At 37.8% G+C, this 19,973-nt stretch overlaps 1 protein-coding gene across 4 annotated transcripts in view; it reads left to right on the forward strand.

Moving 5' to 3' along the window:
* Nucleotides 1-19,973, forward strand: part of Grm7 (glutamate metabotropic receptor 7) — an 819,622-nt gene that overhangs the window by 558,080 nt on the left and 241,569 nt on the right. For all 4 annotated transcript variants that reach the window (XR_013112556.1, XR_013112557.1, XM_034512293.2 and 1 more), the window contains exon 7: nucleotides 1,960-2,099. Coding sequence is in view for 2 of the 4 variants with exons in the window: in XM_034512293.2 (XP_034368184.1) it covers nucleotides 1,960-2,099 (140 nt within the window). In the remaining 2 variants the exon portion in view is untranslated. The remainder of the gene's footprint in view (nucleotides 1-1,959; nucleotides 2,100-19,973) is intronic.

Consider the following 19,973-nt stretch of genomic DNA (forward strand, 5'->3'; position numbering starts at 1 on the left):
GAGGGGGGTCTATGAATTATAGGGAGAGCCACTTGGGGTGCATGGGAGGAGCTGAACAGAGGGAAGAAAGGGGAATAGAATAGAAGGGGAAATTTCGTGGTAGTATTTTATCCTCAAAGTATATGTTTAAAAAGAGTTGTGTTGAAGTGTTTTTATGGTCTCTGGTGATTACGTCTTGATAATGCATACAAGCAGTGGAATGAAATGGTTTAGCCACAAAACATTGACTCAAATTTGTGGGACCAAAGCAGTATTCACAAGCTTCTAGTACCCACTGCCACTGTCGGCTCTGTACTGTTGTAAGGGAAATAGAAAACGATCCTGGAAATGGGAAATTTCTAATTGGATCTCAAGAGAGCAACAGGAGTGCACTGACAACAAACTTCAGTCTGGCTAATAGAAGCTATGCATTATTTCTGCTCTTGAAATATAGGAAATAAACACTGACAAAATAAAAACTATTCAAAAATTTTCTGGGGAGATAGCTCAGGAGTTAAGAGTGCTTACTGCTCTTACAAGGGAGCCAAGTTCAGTTTCCAGCACCCACATTGAGTGGCTTTCAACTGCCTGTAACTCCAGCTCCAGGGCATCCAACCCCCTCTTCTGGTTTCCACATACACCTATACAAATGTTGCATATAGACACACAAGCACATCCATGCACAAAACTAATTTAAAAATCATTACTGTTTGGGTGAGTGTTATGTAATGGCACAGGCAGAAGTGAAAATACTGTTGTTTTATTATATTCAGTACACACTGTAACCCTATGGAACAATATCCTTAGTGACAGACATTTGGCTGAAATTAAATAATTTGCTAATTTCATAAAGATACTTAGAGACCAACCCATAATTTGAATCTATCCTCAAAGATTAAAAGATGACAAATGATCTTTTTCCTCACTGAACTTAAGTTTCTTAACTGTAATGAGGAAGTTGAGTGTTCTGTGTGTCAGCTGTAGTTTGGATTCCCACCTGACACCCATCCCCAATACAACTACAAGCTAATATGTTAAACAGCACACATATGTCTTATTTTGGCTTTCATGTCTCCAACCACTCCTTCTGTTTTCATAACACACACACAACCTTTGGCTCCCCTTGCCTCTCATATAGACTGATATATAAGGACATTAGTCCAACTCACATTATACAAAATTTCTCTCCATGTATAGCCTTAAAACTCTGCCATATCATAAAAACCACAATAGAACAGAAATGTTGGGACCATTATTTTTCCCATCCCAAGCTCAGATTCCCCTCTCTGATACCTGGCTCTGTCATAAAATCTGGCAATTGGTAACCATAGGAAGCTCTGTGCTTCAGACATTTCTTTGTCCTAGGTATGATGTTATATCATTCAGCATGGTACCGCATTAACCCAAACATTTGCTCTGTTCTCTGGATCCTTATTGTAGGTTTGTCCTTGGTATTTTGTGTTTGTTTGTCTAATCATGTGTCTTCTACATCCTTATTTCCTTGAGAAATTGTTTCATTTCATATCAGCTTTCTATAAATTAGAAATAATAAACACAAGAAATATTTTAAATTCATTCAGTGCAGAAATGAACATTAAGTGAATTATTTTGCTTCCTTATTACAATGTATCATTTTTAAAATTGCTATTTTTGAGGTTATTCTTTATTGACTAAAATGTAATCTTAAGTGGAAACCAAAATAACAATTGCTATCATGAGTATTACAGTCACAGTTTGCAGCAGTGATATTTTAAAAAGTTTGTCTCTGAAAATTAATAAATAGATTCTTTGTTACTTAGAAGAAGGGCTTAGAATATAAAGCTTCTGAAAGATAAAAAATAAAATCAAAGGAAGAGTCAGATCATCATTCTACATTCTGTAATCATGGTGCACAATCTGTAGAGACAATCTACCATGAGCTGAAGTAGACATTATAGATCTTACTGCTGCTTAATTCTGGTATTTTCTTGTCTCCTTCAGGTAGTGCTGGAACCCCAGTGATGTTCAACAAAAATGGGGATGCTCCAGGGCGTTATGACATCTTCCAATACCAGACAACAAACACCACCAATCCTGGTTATCGTCTCATTGGGCAGTGGACAGACGAACTTCAGCTCAATGTAAGTCCTGATTGATCTTTTTCTTCCCTGGTATGATGAGCATTTGGGTATTAATTTTCTCAATTAGATGAGTGTTTCCTGTTAATGTGCTTTTTCACATATAGAACTGAGCATGAAATTTGGTCCAGGCTTTATAAAGAGCTGACAACCATCCATCTAATAATACTGTAATAATGATGATATTAATGACAGAAATGTGTGCACTAAGGTTTTACTTCCTTTTACATATATTTATTAAGGTAGTTGGGGAAATACATGCATGTGGACATCAGATGACAATTTGCAGGAGTCAGCTCTCTTTCACTATGTAGGTTTCTAAGATCAAACTCAAGTTTTCAAAAGTGACAGCAAATGCTTTTACCTGCTGAGCCATCTTGAGGGGCTGACATTGAATTTGTAACCTAGTCTTCAATTCTGTGAAATCTTTCATTTAATCTGACTCAAATTCCTAATGGGTTACCTGATAACAACTTTAAAGATTCTTTGTGAATGGAACTGTTACCTCTTCCTTTCTCATTTGATAGTGATAAGTTGGTTTTTTTTTTAAAAAAAAAAATGATTTCAATGCCAAATGATTTCACAAATTATTACCTTATATTAACATTTTGTGTGATCTCTCTATCTTTCTATAAAATTTGACATTGAATGATCCGCTTATTCCTTGTACAGGAACATGTCAATGTCCCAGTTAAAGACAGAGAGCCTTCACTTATATCCCATCATTATGTCCACTTTGGTCCTTGAATGGATTGGCTGAAACACTTGCAAATTTGGGTTAGGGTCATCTATATGCAGGACCATCTGCTTTACTCAGTCTCTGACATAAATATTAAATTTACCTAGAAATGGCTTTGAAGGTATCCGCAGAACCATATTTTACTGAACATCTGAGTGTCCAGTAGTCCAGTTTTGTTGACACAAAAAGTTTATCATCATACACACTGTCTCATTCAGTCCTTTCTGTATCTCATCAAAAGGGGTGGGGGAATTATGCCCATGGCCTCCCTTAGTCTGTATCTCAAGGAGGCACTGCAGGAATGAATGAAATAGAGGATGACACACAAAAGGTCATGAGTACCACAAGTGTGATCATGATACAGAGTCAAGGCTGAAGTATGTAAGAAACTCACAGAGACAAAGAGAAGAAATGAATCGAAGTAACTGTGGAGTGTGTTTGACAGTTTCTAAAAATAATAAAAATAAAATAAAAATAAATAGACTGCTGTGGATAGAGGAATTGATGAAAGCACCACTGGCTGTTATCTAACTCACATGTTGACCTTTGTTGAGTTTACTTACACTTAGAGGCTCTCCCCCTTTAAGGACTGCTAGCCAAATACCTATGATCCAGTGTCTAAGAATAATGGAGCCAGTTAGCATATGCCAAGCATGACTAAGGACAAAAGCCAGAAGCAGCCAAAATTATGCCAAATCTAAGACCCAATAAACTTATATTCAAAAACAAAATAAATAAGGAAAGGCCAAAGTAACTCTCAGAAGGTAAATCTACAATTTACCCTCAAATTTTGATCAAAAGTTAGTATCAAATTTATAATTCTAGAGTTTGGAAAATTGATGCAAGAGGGGAGCTAGTCTGAGGCTAGTCTGGGCTATAATAATCAGACTCTTGTCTCAGAGATCTAAATAATGAAGAAAGAAGAAGGAGGAGGAGGAGGAAGAGGAGGAGGAGGAAGAGGAGGAGGAGGAGAAGGAGAAAGAGAAAAGGAGAAGGAGAAGGAGAAAAGGAGAAGAAGAAGAAGAAGAAGAAGAAGAAGAAGAAGAAGAAGAAGAAGAAGAAGAAGAAGAAGAAGAGGAGGAGGAGGAGGAGGAGGAGGAGGAGGAGGAGGAGGAGGAGGAGGAGGAGGAGGAGGAGGAGGAGGAGGAGGAGGAGGAGGAGGAGAAGAGGAGGAGGAGGAGGAGGAGGAGGAGGAGGAGGAGGAGGAGGAGAAGGAGAAAAGGAGAAGGAGAAGGAGAAAAGAAGAAGAAGAAGAAGAAGAAGAAGAGGAGGAGGAGGAGGAGGAGGAGGAGGAGGAGGAGGAGGAGAAGAAGAAGAAGAAGAAGAAGAAGAAGAAGAAGAAGAAGAAGAAGAAGAAGAAGAAGAAGAAGAAGAAGAAGAAGAAGAAGAAGAAGAAAATATAAATTTTAAAAGAAAAATCAAAGCAGCAAAGCAGTGTGGCCTGGCTGTTTTTCATTGGTGTCAGTGGTACAAATGCAGTCATCCATGATTCAAGGCATAGAGTCAAGTAATATGTTGACCTATGCAGAAATTTCTTATTACACCTGGAAAGGGGATTAAATGGCTTTATTTGTGTTTCTCAGCATACATGCTTCAGCTCCAATGTTAGGTTTTTAGCAGGTGTGAATTTTCCACATACATAAGAATTTTCATCTGTTTCTTACCAGCTAGGGAATGATGTGGGAGTTCCTAAACATGCTCATTTTGTTTTATTTGAACTGATCCCTCATCAGAATTGTATGTAACTGGTCACATGGCAAATTGTTATTCTTTTGTTCCTTATATATCCTTCCTATGATAAATACTATGATAGGCAGTGGGTAGATACAGAATGGAGATAAAACAAAGGCAGTCCCACATTTCACACAACAGACCACCTAGCATGCAGCTATAATGTACACAATTGAAGAAACATGAATGCAAAAATTCCAATGTGTGATTGAGAGATGGTAGGAGAGAAGATGCTGAAAATGGGAAGCAAGAGACCTAAGGGAAGGAAATCCACCAATGGGAGAAATATAAGTATGAAGGCAGATTAAAAGGCTTAGCCAGAGATGGTGTGGCCACTATAGAGTAAGGGAGAAGAGGTCATTGTCATACGTTGTATCAGATTAACATGCAGTTATAATAATGCAGTTCCTTATACACCATGGGAAAAGTGCTTACTTTTATTCTGAGATAGTTTAAAAGCCATTAAAAGGTAAAATTAAGCAAATATGTGATTACATAGAGGCTCAACAAAAATATTTTTAAGTTTATTTTAAAGTTTTAAAAATAAACATTACTTTGAGAGGCTGGGAAGAGAGCTCAGTGAGATAAAGTCCTAGCTGCACAAACACGAGGTCCTCAGTTCAATCCCTTGCACACACATTAATAAAATGAAATAGATCTAGAGGCATACATTTGAAATCTCAATGCTGGAAAAGTAGAGATAGGATTCCTCAGGACTCACTGGCCAGACAGCCTAGCATAACACCACCTTCTAGTGAGAAACCCTGTCTCAAAGAGCAAGGAAGACATCTCCGAAGGAACAATGCAACAGTGTGATAGTTTGCCTTTTCACCCGCCTCCCCTCCCATACACCCCTTTCATTGTTGGACAGAAATTAAACTGGAAAGGGGGAAATAGGAATGGAAATCAAATAACGAATCTTTTGCTGTTCTCAGAGCGGAATAGGGGAGGGAATAACTAAACCACTTTCAAACCACTCTCAAACTTCACTTGTTCATCAGAGCCATCTGGAGGCTCATAAAATCTTGAAAGTGGGGCCTATCCCTTGAGTTTGATTCATTAGATTTAAAGCTTATACAGAACCAAATGTTTTCCTGTCCAAGATGTCCCCAGGGAGTGCTGATGATCCTTTGAGAGTCCCTGGCTGAGAATTGTATTTGACCATGAAAATGAAGCTAAATGAGTGGTGGATACATATTCCTTAAGGGGGTATGTGACTCTTGGCAATCTTGAAAAAAGAAAGGATGCCGAGAGTGGGAAGAGGTAAAATCAAGAAGGACAATTATTTGAGATTTTAAAATATGTGGGGTTTTCTAGATCTGTCAGAGTGAGATGAACATGGAGAAGGGTATGGAGGTACAGCCACACAAAAAGCTTCTGTTTCTAATCTATAAGTGGATTTTAAATACACTAGGAAAGAAATGAGAAAAAGACAGACTCCCCCAGGCCTGGAATATCTTATTGAAAATGATATCATTATTTCTACTACTTCATACAGAACCAAGTTTAAAACAGTATATCCAGTATGCCTGGAGAGTTGAATCATGGGAGTTTTGTATGGTTCTGATAGGAAGTTTGGAACTCTCTGACCTGGCATTAAATGAGCATTTTTAATTACACTTTATGACACTAAGGGTAGTGTGTTATAGTGAGAGGCTTGGTCATGCAAATCTCACACGGATGTCTCAGATTATGTTTGGGTTGCATGAGAACTATAAGAGTATGTATCTAAGGCACACACAGGAACATTTGGACAAGAAGGAAGGATGATAAATTCCAATGACATGGCCATTGAGTTATGTTGTCTGGAAAGGTGGCCACTGTGTGGAAACCTTTCATTGTTAATGTAAATTTAATCATTTAAAGGAGGTGATAAAAAAAATAAAGAGAAATTCTAGTACACATACAGAACAGCACCCTGTACGTCTGGAGATTAAGAGCCATGGTCCAGGTATCCCATCCTGTGACTAGTCTCCTGCCTATCAAAATTTGTCCTCGTTGTCCTTTTTGTAATGACTATTGTGATTCAGGTTTTTTTTTTTTCTTTTAAACTGCTAGTGTGGAATTTGAGCAAGTATTGCTATCTGTTCACTTTCTTCTTTCCAGTGGAACAAAACAAAGCATTTGAAGTAACAGTTCTACTTCTCATTTACAAAGACTCAAGGGTACTCTTTCAATCCCCAGCTACATCTTTTCTAGCAAATGAAATTTTTAGGAGTGCTTCCTCTGAGGTCAGTAATTGCAAATTAGTTTCCAAGCCAATGAAGTTTTCAGTTTTCAGCTTCCCAGTGCTGCAGACCAGGCCACCCAGGTTTTCAGGGTGTGGTTTTCCTGAACGTAGGTGCCTAGTAGTGTGCCATCTATTACAGAACATCTCATGTGCCCTTCCCACCAGCACTGTAGCTCTGAGACATTATTTTTCTGTAGCTTAATAAGAGATGACGGCATGCTATGAAGATAGAGTATTTCTGCATGAACAACAACAACTACAAAATGCTACAGAAGGGAATTAGGGACAAAGAAACCATTTACTCGACCATTGGGAAATTCCTATAGGAATAAATTTGACTCAATTGCTCGTGTTTCTATTCTGCTGTCAAGAGATTCCATAAAATAATTGCAGGGAAAAAAGGGGAAAGTATTGGGTTGGGCATTGACGGCCCAGGAGGATGCTAAAATACATACAATATTTTAGGACAAGACGTGGTTATTGGTTTTAAAGAAACCTATCAAAATGTTCTAATTGATTAATATCTTGGAGGGTCAGTTATATTTTCCTTTAAAGATATGAAATAAAACATGCTTGATAATGAATAATGTAGTGCTGTTTCAGAATTGAAATAGATATCAAGACGGAAGGAAGAAATGGAATGATTGTACTTAAACCTTTTCTATATCTGTGGTTAAAGCAATATGTGAACTATTTGTTATAGAAACGTAAGTGATTGCCTTTTGCTTCAATGCAATCACACACACACACACATATATGTATGTATGTATGTATGTATGTATGTATGTATGTATGTATGTATATAAATTGATAAGCCTTGGACACTGTGTCTTCACTGCATCCAGATAAAATTCCAGGACATCAGAGGTTAGAGCAGGTCTGCTCAGCTTGCTTGATGAGTAGATACACCAAGGCTGTGTATTCTGTAATATACAATTCTCAAAACAAATTTTAGTATCAAGATAATATTTTTTTAGAGGGCTGACATTTTATTAAAGATGTTGGTTCCAACAAGTTTTTTTTTTCCTTTTTGTATTGGATAGTATATTTACATTTCAAATTTTATCCCCTTACCCCATTGCCCCCACCACCCAGGAACCCCTTATCCCATCCCCCCTTCTCCTGCTTCTATGAGGGTGTGCCCCCACCTACCCCCCACTCCCACCTCCCCACACCCTCAGATTCCCCACCCCCCACTCAGTGTTCAGCCTTCATGGGACCAAAGATCTCAACTCTCACCTATGCCCAACAGGGCCATCCTCCCCTACATATACAGCTGGAGTTGTGGGTCCCTCCCTATGTGTTCCTAGGCTGGTGGTTTAGACCCTGGGGAGCTCTGGTTGATTGGTATTATTGTTCTCCTCATGGAGCCACCAACACTTTCAGCTCCTTCAGTCAACGGTTAGCTGTAAGTATCTGCCTCTGGGTATGTCAGACTCTGGGGGACCTCTAAGGAGACAGGCTGCTGTCACCATGCACATCCTGTCATCCATATTGGCATCTATTTTTGGTGACTGCACATGGGATGAATACCCAGGTGGAATGGTCTCCAGACAACCTCTCCTTCAGTTTCTGTCCCACACTTTGTCTCCATATTTGCTCCGTTGGGTATTTTGTTATTCCTTCTAAGTAAGACCTAGGCATCCACACTTATTCTTCCTTCTTCATGAGCTTCATGTGGTCTGTTAGTTGAATCTTTGTTGTCTCAAACTTTTGGGCTAATATCCACTTATTAGTTGAGTAAATACCATGTGTGTTCTTCTGTGATTGGGTTAATTCACTCAGAATGATATTTTCTAGTTCCATCCATTTACCTAAGAATTTCTCAAATTCATTATTTTTAATAGCTGAGTAATATTCCATTGTATAAATGTACCACATTTTTTTTTTATCCATTCCTCTGTTGAAGGACATCTGGGTTCTTTCCAGCTTCTGGATATTATAAATAAGGCTGCTATGAACATAGTGGAGCATATGTTCTTGTTATATGTTGGAACATTTTCTGGGTATATGCTCAGGAGTGGTATAGCTGGGTCCTCAGGTAGTGCTATGTCCAATTTTCCGAGGAACCGCCAGACTGATTTCCAGAGTGGTTGTACCAGCTTGCAACCCCACCAACAATGGAGGAATGTTCCTCTTTCTCCACATCCTTGCCAGTATCTACTATCACCTGAGTTTTTGATCTTGGCCATTCTGACTGGTGTGAGGTGGTATCTCAGGGTTGTTTTGATTTGCATTTCCCTAATGACTAATGATGTTGAGCATTTCTTAAGGTGCTTCTCGGCCATTCGAGTTTCCTCAGTTGAGAATTCTTTCTTTAGCTCTGTACCCCATTTTTAATGGGATTATTTTCTTGTCTGGCGTCTAATTTCTTGAGTTCTTCCTATATATTCAATATTAGCCCTCTATTGGATGTAGGATTGGTAATGATTTTTTCCCAATCTGTTGGTTGCCTTTTTGTCTTATTGACAGTGTCCTTTGCCTTATAGAAGCTTTGCAAACTGATGAGGTCCCATTTGTCAATTCTTGATCTTAGAGCATAAGCCATTGGTGTTCTGTTCAGGAACTTTTCCCCTATGCCTAGGTATTCGAGGGTCTTCCCCAACTTCTCTTCTATTAGTTTCAGTGTATCTGGTTTTATGTGAAGGTCCTTTATCCACTTGGACTTGATAAGAATGCATTACAAGGGGATAAGAATGCATTAATTTGAATTCTTCTACATGCTGACCTCCAGTTGAACCAGGACTGTTTGTTGAAAATGCTGTCCCTTTTCCACTAGATGGTTTTAGCTCCTTTGTCAAAGATCAAGTGACCATAGGTATGTGGGTTCATTTCTAGATCTTCAATTCTATTCCACTGATCTTTCTGCCTGTCTCTGTACCAATACCATGCTGTTTTTATCACTACTGCTCTGTAGTACAGTTTGAGGTCAGGGATGGTGATTCCCACAAAAGTTCTTTTATTGTTTGTAGGGAAAAAAAATAAGGCTGGGGATCCCAGGGTTCCTCCTGCCATGCTGTGGGTAGTTGGATGGGAATGCTTTGGGTTCCTCCAGCTGGAAGTTGTGCCCGGCAGCTCATTAACTAAAGGCCTCTCCCTGGCTCCTCACGGTTCCTCATGGTGGCTGGTGGCGAGGCCCCAACACATGAGGAAGTCCTTGGGTTTCCAAAACCAGTTTATTCACATGGTGGACTGTGGATGGATCTGGATGCAAACCCCCTAAAACCCAGGATCAACCTGAGTTAAAAGGGGAGGGGAGAAGGGGGGGTGGGGAGGAATGTTTAATCAGCTCCACCTCTGGCCTTCAGGGACCTCATTAGTATGTAAATCTTTCTAGGGCCTGTTCTTGCCCTCCACCTGTGTACCTGACTGAAGGGTGAAGGTGGAATGGAGATTAGACCTTGTATTAGGCCCAACAATTGTTGAGAATAGTTCTCACTATCCTGAGTTTTTTGTTATGCCAAATGAATTTGCAAATTGCTCTTTCTATCTCTATGAAGAATGGATTTGGAATTTTGATGGGGATTATGTTGAATCTGCAGACTGCTTTTGGCAGGATGGCCATTTTTACTAAATTAATCCTGCCAATCCAGGAGCATGGGAGATCTTTCCATCTTCTGAGATCTTCTTTGATTTCTTTCTTCAGAGACTTGAAGTTCTTGTCATACAGATCTTTCACTTGTTTGGTTAAATTCACTTCAAGATATTTTATATTATTTATGGCTCTTGTGAAGGGAGTCATTTCCCTAATTTCTTTCTCAGCCTGTGTATCCTTTGAGTAGAGGAAAGCTACAGATATGTTTGAGTTGACTTTATATCCAGCCACTTTGCTGAAGCTGTTTATCAGGTTTAGGAGTTCTCTGGTGGAAGTTTTAGGGTCACTTAAATATACTATCACATCATCTGCAAATAGTGAAATTTTTACTTCTTCCTTTCCTATTTGTATCCCTTTTGCTTCCTTTTGTTTAATTGCTCTAGCCAGGACTTCCAGTACTATATTAAATAGGTAAGGTGAGAGTGGGCAGCCTTGTCTAGTCCCTGATTTTCGTGGGATTGGTTCAATTTTCTCTCCATTTAGTTTGATGTTGGCTACTGGCTTGCTGTATATTGCTTTTACTATGTCTAGGTATGGGCTTTGAATTCCTGATCTCTCCAAGACTTTTAACATGAAGGGGTGTTGAATTTTGTCAAATGCTTTTTCAGCATCTAGTGAGATGATCATGTGGTTTTTTCTTTGAGTTTATTTATGTAGTGGATTACATTGATGGATTTCCAAATATTGAACCATCCCTGCATTCCTGGGATAAAGCTACTTGATCATGATGGATAATTGTTTCGATGTGAAAAAAATGAAAAAAAAATTGTTTCTATGTGTTGTTGGATTCGGTTTCAGAGAATTTTATTGAGTATTTTTTGCATCAATATTCATAAGAGAGATTGGTTGGTAGTTCTCTTTCTTTGTTGTGTCTTTCTGTGGTTTAGGTATGAGCATAATGGTAGCTTCATAGAACGAATTGGGTAGTGTTCCTTCTGTTTCTATTCGATGGAATAGCTTGAAGAGGATTGGTATTAGGTCTTCCTTGAAGGTCTGATAGAATTCTGCACTAAAACCATTTTGTCCTGGACTTTTTTTGGTGAGGAGATTTTTAATGATTTCTTCTATTTCTTTACTGATTATAGGACTGTTTATATGGTTTATCTGCTCCTGATTTAATTTTGGTATCTGGTACCTGTCTAGAAAATTGTCCATTTCATCCATATTTTCCAATTTTGTTGACTATAGGCCTTTGTAGTAGGATCTGATGATTTTCTTAATTTCTTCTACTTCTGTTGTTATGTCTCCCTTTTAAGTTATGATTTTGTTAATTTGGATACTGTTTCTGTGCCCTTTGTTTAGTCTGGCTAAGGGTTTATCTATCTTGTTGATTTTCTCCAAGAACCAGCTCCTGGTTTTGTTGATATTTTGTATAGTTCTTTCTGTTTCTACTTGGTTGATTTCAGCTCTGACTTTGATTGTTTCCTGTCATCTACTCCTCTTGGGTATATTTGCTTCTTTTTGTTCTAATGCTTTCAGGTGTACTGTCAAGTTGTTAATGTATGCTCTCTCCAGTTTCTTTTTGTAGGTACTTAGAGCTATGAGTTTTCCTCTTAGCACTGCTTTCATGGAGTCCCACAAGTTTTGGTATGATGTGTCCTCCTTTTCATTAAATTTTAAAAAGTCTTTAATTTCTTTCTTTATTTCTTCCTTGACCAAGTCATCCTTGGTAGAGCATTGTTCAGTTTCCATGTGTATGTGGGGTTTCCATTGTTTTTGTCATTATTAAAGACCAGCCTTAGTCCATGGTGGTCTGATAGAGAGCAAGGGATTTTTTTCAGTCTTTTTGTATCTGTTGAGGCCTGTTTTGTAACCAATTATATGGTCTATTTTGGAGAAGGTACTATGAGGTGCTGACAAAAAGGTAGATCCTTTTGTTTTAGGGTGAAATGTTCTCTCTATATACCAGTTAAATCCATTTGGTTCATAACTTCTGTTAGTTTCATTGTGTCTCTGTTTAGTTTCTGTTTCCATGATTTGTCCATTGCTGAGAGTGGGGTGTTGAAATCCTCCACTATTATTGTGTGAGGTATGATGTTTGAGCTTTAGCAAAGTTTCTTTTATATTTGTGGGTACCCTTGCATTTGGGGCATAGATGTTCAGAATGGAGAGTTCATCTTGGTACATTTTTCCTTTGATGAGTATAAAGTGTCCTTCCTTATCTTTTTTTATTACGTTTGGTTAAAAATCAATTTTATTTGATATTAGAATTGCTACTCCAGCTTATTTCTTGAGACCATTTGCTTGGAAGATTGTTTTTCCATCCTTTTACTCTGAGGTAGTGTCTGTCTTTGTCACAGAGGTGTGTTTCCTGTATGCAGCAAAATTCCGGGTCCTGTTTATGTATCCAGTCTGCAAGCCTATGTCTTTTTATTGGAGAATTGAGTCCATTGATATTAAGAGATATTAAGAAAATATGATTGCTGCCTAGGCTAGCCTCAGTGGGAAACAATGTCTCTAACCCTGAAAAGACTTATACACCAGGGAGGGGAAATAGGGGGTGGGGTGCTGCCTCTTAGAGGTGAAGGGGAGGGGTGAGGGGAGGAAAGTGAGACCAGGAAGGGGGGCAATATTGGGAATGTAAATAAATAAATAAATAAATAAATAAATAAATAAATAAACAGAAAACCATTGGATACCTAGTAAAGGTCACTGCTTAAACCAGGGGCAGTAGTAAGGTAGGTGGGAGAGCTAATGATGTGAGTTCAATTACTAGACCTCATAAAGTGGTGGGAGAGAACCAACTCTTGAGAATAGTCTTCCAACCTTCACATGCATTTTATTTGACATAGTGCACACATAAACATTAAATTAATTAATTACCTAATTGAGTAAATTTTAAATTAATGAGCTAGATATAGCTTAATGGTAGAATGCTCCTGTATATGCTTTAGGCCCTGGGGTTCATCAGCAACAGTAAAGAAAAATGAAAAACTGGATCTGGGTATTGTTATGCTGAGTGGAAAAGAAAAAGAAAACTCAACCTCCTTTTATTGGGCAGAAATTTTCATGGCACTAGTTTAAAATTAATCTCTAAAATTTTAATTTTGTTAAATACTTAATCTTTCACACTGGTTAGAATTTCAACTTTTCCAGACATTTAAAGACCTAAGAATAGTTGATTTGCAAAATTACTATTGAATAAAATTAGGAGTCTCAGAATCAGTACTTACTTCTATCCACCTGTAAGTCTACTAATCAACCTATTATTTGATAATTGCAATAGCAAAATGCTTATTAAAATCTAATCTCCATTCATTTATAATGTAACTGAATAATGTAGAGCAATAGCCATTCTTGTACCTATATTGGCAGAAAGAAAAATATGTGATCTGTCAAAATATGGTATTTTGGTATGGGAAGACAGTTGAACAGTTAGGAGCATCTGCTCACTTGCAAAAGACCAAAGATCAGTTCCTAGCACTCACATCAGGTGATTCACAACTCCAGCTCCAAACGATCTATTGCCTCCATAATCAACTTCCATAGCCACTGCATTGGGATGGACACAAACATAAAATAATAAAATAAAATAAATTCTAGCACTTCTTCAGCTTCAGATTGTAAACTTACTCAATGAACTCAGCTTGTCATTGGTCATCATTAATAGCTCTTGTCTCTTAACTTGCATTTAGGTCTACAGTCTTTGAAGAGGTTGTGTAACAGACTTTTCTGGGGCAGACATAACATACATGTCTACTCAGCCCAGAAGGAGAGTCTAGGGCAGACCAACTTAAGGACTCTACCAGTGTCCAATTTGTCCAGAATCTTCCACATTTTTATTCTCCTGCACGTGTGACATCTTGATGACCTTTTGTTTACCACCTGAGGTTTATGATCTTCCTCTTCCCCATTGCAGGTAATATTTCAATTTGGAGGGAATGCTGCAATTCTCAGGAGCATGCTAGAAAACAGAAGGTGAACTGCTGGGTGGATATAAGTCTCATTTCTACTGTTAGTACCTTTAAATCAGAATTATAGACATAGCAGTTGGATAGAGTCCCTGAATTAAATACATGCAACTTACTTGAAACGTAGCAAGTATTCAACACTCCTTAGCCACTGTAGCAGTAGAGACAATGATTATGGAGCAGTGTTAGTTCTACACATGATCTGTAATACAAATGAGAGACAAATGACAGTCCAAATGAGAGAGATGGCAAAGTTAATGTTAAACAGGTTAATGTCTAGCATTAACTTTTCCTTGTTACTTAGCATTTAGCCAAATACTTAGCATATAGAAATTTCTAGTTAAACATTAAAGAAATGAGGAGATGAAAAACTATTATTTTCTACAACATATTTTTAACTTAGCATCCAATGACAATCTAAACACAGAATTCAACTCAAGTCAGGAATTCAGCATCATTCGCTTAAATAATATAAGAACTTGATCTACAGCTGAGCAGGTTGTACACACCTTAAATCCAAGCACTTTGAAGGCAGAAGCAGACATATCTATGTTGAATTAGAGGTCAACCTGGTCTACATAGACTGGTCCATATCAGATTTGAATACATATCAGACATGAATACATATCAGACATGATTAGATCATGTCTCAAAAGAAAAAGGTGTTGGTTTACCACCTTGGTCCCAAAGTCTCCTTTAAGAACTCCGTAGGCTTCTTCAGGTCACAATGATAGACTGCTTTGGTCTGTAAATGATACAGCAGGAAGAAAAGAAGCAAATGGAAAATAATTGGTTGGGCTTTGCTCCCATTGATTTGTACTTCTGGAAACGTGCTGGTTGCTGTTTGAGAACATGAGCTGGGATTACTGCTCTTGAGGTATCAGGTCAAGCACAGGAGACATTAGATACTTCTGCTTTCTATAGAATGCACTAAATAAGGAAAAGATGGGAAGGTATTCTATCTCCTGCTTTGCCATCTCTCTCATGCTGTTTAGAGGACGAATTAAATTAGAAAGATTTGGGGCTACAGGTATCTATCTGGTCTATAATTACGTCTCTGTCCAGTTGTAAGCTCTTTGTATGTTCACAACGAGGCATGCTCTGAAAGAATGGCTTTTAGCTCACCACCAGTGTGGCATCGAATTCTTCCATTTATCGGCAAGTCTGCTCTGAAATTGTACAAAAGACACACCCCAGTGTTGACAGCTGTGCATTTGTGAGCTAATCACATACATGTATGAGAAATCCCAAGCTGAATATAGCAGGGATGTTTAGACAATTTTTTTGTTTTGTTTTCTCTGAAAGGTCACCTCTGAAAATAATATGACTTATTTCTGCCCAGCAAGAGCTGGCTAGGTTAACATCATAGCTTCTCACTTTACACAGGTTTGGGTTCTCTTATTATCATGGACCAGATCATGCCCTCCAACCTTCCACTCAGCTGACTCTAATTCTGTCAACAGGATCCCCATTATTCTAACAAGCATACAGCTTGAGTCACACAAACTAGACTGCAACTACATGCTGACTTACTTCTTCTAACTTGGTTAGAGCATGTGTTTCACTTTTTATTTATACTCTTGGGAAATTGGTTTCCAGAAAATCAACAATAATATATCAATAGAATTAATGGCCTAAAACACCCCTAAGTGGGTAATAATACTTTTTACAGAAGGTCAATAGCTGAAGTCTGTAAGAAAAAGATACCTTCACAGAGACAGTAGCTTTGTTTGGAAACATCTTCATGCCTATTAAAAAAAACATGTTGGAAATGAAAAAGACGGCTTTTTTCCTTGGTTTGTCAGCATCTCTTCTTGAAATCAATGGTGTATGTTTGGGCCCTTTTTGTGTGTGTCTGGAAGATTAATAGTATTTATAATTATAAATATGGCTCCATAAACACGTACATTAAAAACACGTAAACCCCATAAATTCTTATTTGCATGGTAGGCAGTCAAGCAAATCACTTCATATTTATTAATATACTCTGAGCTCTGCAGAGAAATTGTTGCGTTTCATTACTATTTACATCTTAGATGCAGGCAAGGTATATAGAGAGAAAAGGAAATAAAATGGATGAGTTTAGAGAGCTTAGCTATTCTATCAAGAACTGATCCTAGTTGTTGCCAATCCAGAACTGTGAAACGTAATAATGTGAATTTATGTGTCCTTTGCCTCTAGAAACTAAAACTTCTAGAAAAATCTTATTATTTTTATATTAAAATATATAGATTCATCTGAAGTATTGCCAATAATTAGGAGATGATTATAAAATGGGATACCTACAAAAGCCTCATTTGAATCCCAGCCCTTACCACTAAATGCTTAAGGAAAATGATATCTAACCTAATTTAGTAGTAAGATGTCCAACACTGTAGGCAAATTGCTGAGCTAACCAGCTTACGAAATCAAAGGTTTACTTGGCACATAGTATTTGGATATTGAACCTATAATCCTCAGGGCTTATCCCTTGGGAGCCTGTGATGAAGCAGATGTTAGAATAAGCTGATAACTTCATGGTGTGCAGGAAGCAAAGTGAGAGACAACAATGGGACCAGAGTCCTAGTATTTTTTTCAAGTATTTTTACAATGACCCAGAGCCTCCAATCAGGACACACATCTTAATCCAGATCAGCACAACTTAGTTAGCTGGTACTGGTTTAAGCTTCTAAAGTCTGACCCTAAGCAGTTTAGCTTAGACTTAGTTAACTACAGTACAATATTGAAAAAGTATTTTCTGGTAACAATTATCCAAATTCTATATTCACAATAAAGCTTAACACTTCATTACAATCAACTGTTTTGCATAGTTTATATAATCTCCACCATGAAGATGGGTTCTTAAGGACCTATAAGCTGGTGTTGTCTCAGTAATATAGACAGCATAGAGGTCATCAGGCTATAAAGTACATGTGATATCTCCACTAAGAGTAATGTCTTAATTAGGGTCTCTATTGCTATGATGACACACCATGTACAAAAGAAAGCTGGGGAGAAAAGTTTTATATGGCTTATACTTCCATGTCCCTACAGTTTATAATGGAAGGAAATCAGGACAGAAACTCAAACAACACAGGAAACTGGAGGGTAGAAGCTGATGGTCATGAGGTGATGCTTACTGGCTTGCTCTCTCTAGTTTGCTCAACCTGCTTTCTTATAGAACCCAGGACCACCAGTACAGAGATGGCACACACCCGATGAGCTGGGTCCTCCCCCATCAATAATTATTAAGAAAAGACCTTACCACTGGATGTTATGGAGATATTTTCTCAATTCAGGTTCCCTCCTTTCAGATAACTCTAGCATATGTTGACATACAACTAGCCAGGACATATGTATTGTATTGACTGAAATGTAATGCTCAAGATAAAGGTCTAGATAAAAAAAATAGAATAAATATAATAGCCTGGGTTATCTGGGTATGGCCTAGCTCTACAGATAGCAGAGATCACCAGGCTGTTAACAACATCCACTCCTGGGCTTCTGTGCAGAAAACAGGTCTAAACATTCCCTCTACTGAAAAAAATAAGCATGCATGCCTAATATTCCTGAATTCTTTGGTTCTTGTCTGTGAAAATGAGGTCCTTGGGGCCACTGCATGACACTACTCACTTATATTTTTAAAATAAAGTCATCTAAATTCCTAAAATGGCCAATTTGCAAATAAGTTAAGACTATCTCCCATGATGAGAATAATTACAATATTTATGTTTACATTGATTATATGGGCTTATTGTGCCTATATTTAAAACAATCAAAAATATTTTGAGTGACACACTCCTGGTGATTTAAAATACCACAGAGTCTGGAGATCATGAGATGGCTCCCTACTTAATATCACTTGTTGTTCTTGAAGAGAATTAGATTTTGTTTCCTGATTCCACACAGTGGTTCATGATGTGCATACCTCCATTTTCAGTAGATCTGCCATTTCTGGTCTCTGTGGCATCAGGCAAGCATATGGCATAGGTGTATACATGCAGAAAAAAAATCCTCTTACACATAAAATGAAGATAAACCAATCTTAAAACACCACAAATTCATTACCTTGAGTTTCTAAAAGTCAATAACCCACAAACATTCTCAGTAGGCTAAAAGCCTCATGTCACCAAGATACCACACCTTTCTTGAAGCTCTCAGGGGGGATCTGTCACATTTCTTCACTTGGCTGAAATAATTAATTTCCTTATAGTTCTGGCTCTGATGTCCTTGAGTCTACTGAAAGTCATATCTATATCTTAGAAACATTGACTCCTTGAATTATGACTTTAACTTTTATCCTCCAAACCAGTATGAAAGGTAAAGTTTATGTCCTTATCCTGCTTCTCTAGGTTTTTAATCTGTCAGAATAGAAGTGTGTGTGTGTGTGTGTGTGTGTGTGTGTGTTTCTTTCCATATCGCTGTGCATGTATGTCCAGTGTTCATGGGGGCCAAAAAAGGGCATTAAAATCCCAGAAGCTGAATTATAAGTGCTTTGTAAAGTATATAATGTAGGGGTTGGAGACTGAATTTGGTTCATCTGCAAAATCATTACACTTTTATCCAATGAGCCATCTTGCGACCACTTTTGGCACATTACTTAAGCTTGTCTACCATCTCACATATTCTGTATAGCCTATGTGATTGAACTGGGAAACTGAGGTTTATGTCTCTAATTTTAAGGTCTGTTACTTCACTGCATTTACAAAGTCCCTCTTGCCTTGTAGTATGATATGTTTCAGGGTTTCAGAAATTAAAACCTGGATGGCTCTGTGAAGGATGGGGAGAAATGAGCTATTTTTGCCTCCAGTCATCATTAACTATTTTAAATTACTTTACTTTTCTGGGAAGTTTAACACATCCATATTGAACTCCCATTATTCTTACTTGTAGAGTTGTTATTGTTGTGGATTTTGATAAAAAACAATTATGAAATTTTGTGTGAACCTAAGAGGTGCTGATTTGAGACATTCTTGATTTTCTATTGCTGGATAGTCTATATGAGAAAACACCAAGTATAATCAAGAGAATGGATTCCCTTGACATAAAAGCTCATGTCCAGGTGTATAGATTAACAGGACCAGAAATTAATGAGAGAAATCACCACAGGAAACTTAGCTGAGCCTCAGGAGATCTGTTCATCTCCATCTTTTTCTCATGCTCCCTTCCCAGGATATAACTCCATCTCCCAACTAAGTAAAATTCCCAAAAGAAATGAGTTATGAAGCATAAAGTTTGGTCAAAATATAGAAGTTATGGGTATAAAGATAAAAATTGACATCACAGCTCATTAACATGACAGTTTAACATGATAGTATTAGGTTCTCCATTAGGGGCTATGATTTCAAGGGTATGGCCCTTGAGAGGCTACCTATGCTCCAGTCGAGGGTCCCACAGCCATTCACATACAGTTAATTCTTAATATGCCCATTGCCATTTTAAAAAGACATAGAATACATAAAGTTGGAAGGGAAACAAGTTGTCATCAGGGTGGAACAGGAATGGAGAGAAAGAATATATATGATCAAACCCATTGTATGCAATTATGAAATTCCCAAATAATGAAAAACAATGAAAGAAAGTGATATTATTTCATCTTTTTTCATGCCACCTTCTCTGATTCCATGATTTCCTGTTGTGTATAGTGTGATAACCTGTGGTTAAATACTAACATATCTTCCAATTCACCTCA

Source organism: Arvicanthis niloticus, chromosome 9 (genome assembly GCF_011762505.2).
Source record: "Arvicanthis niloticus isolate mArvNil1 chromosome 9, mArvNil1.pat.X, whole genome shotgun sequence".
NCBI lineage: Eukaryota > Metazoa > Chordata > Mammalia > Rodentia > Muridae > Arvicanthis > Arvicanthis niloticus.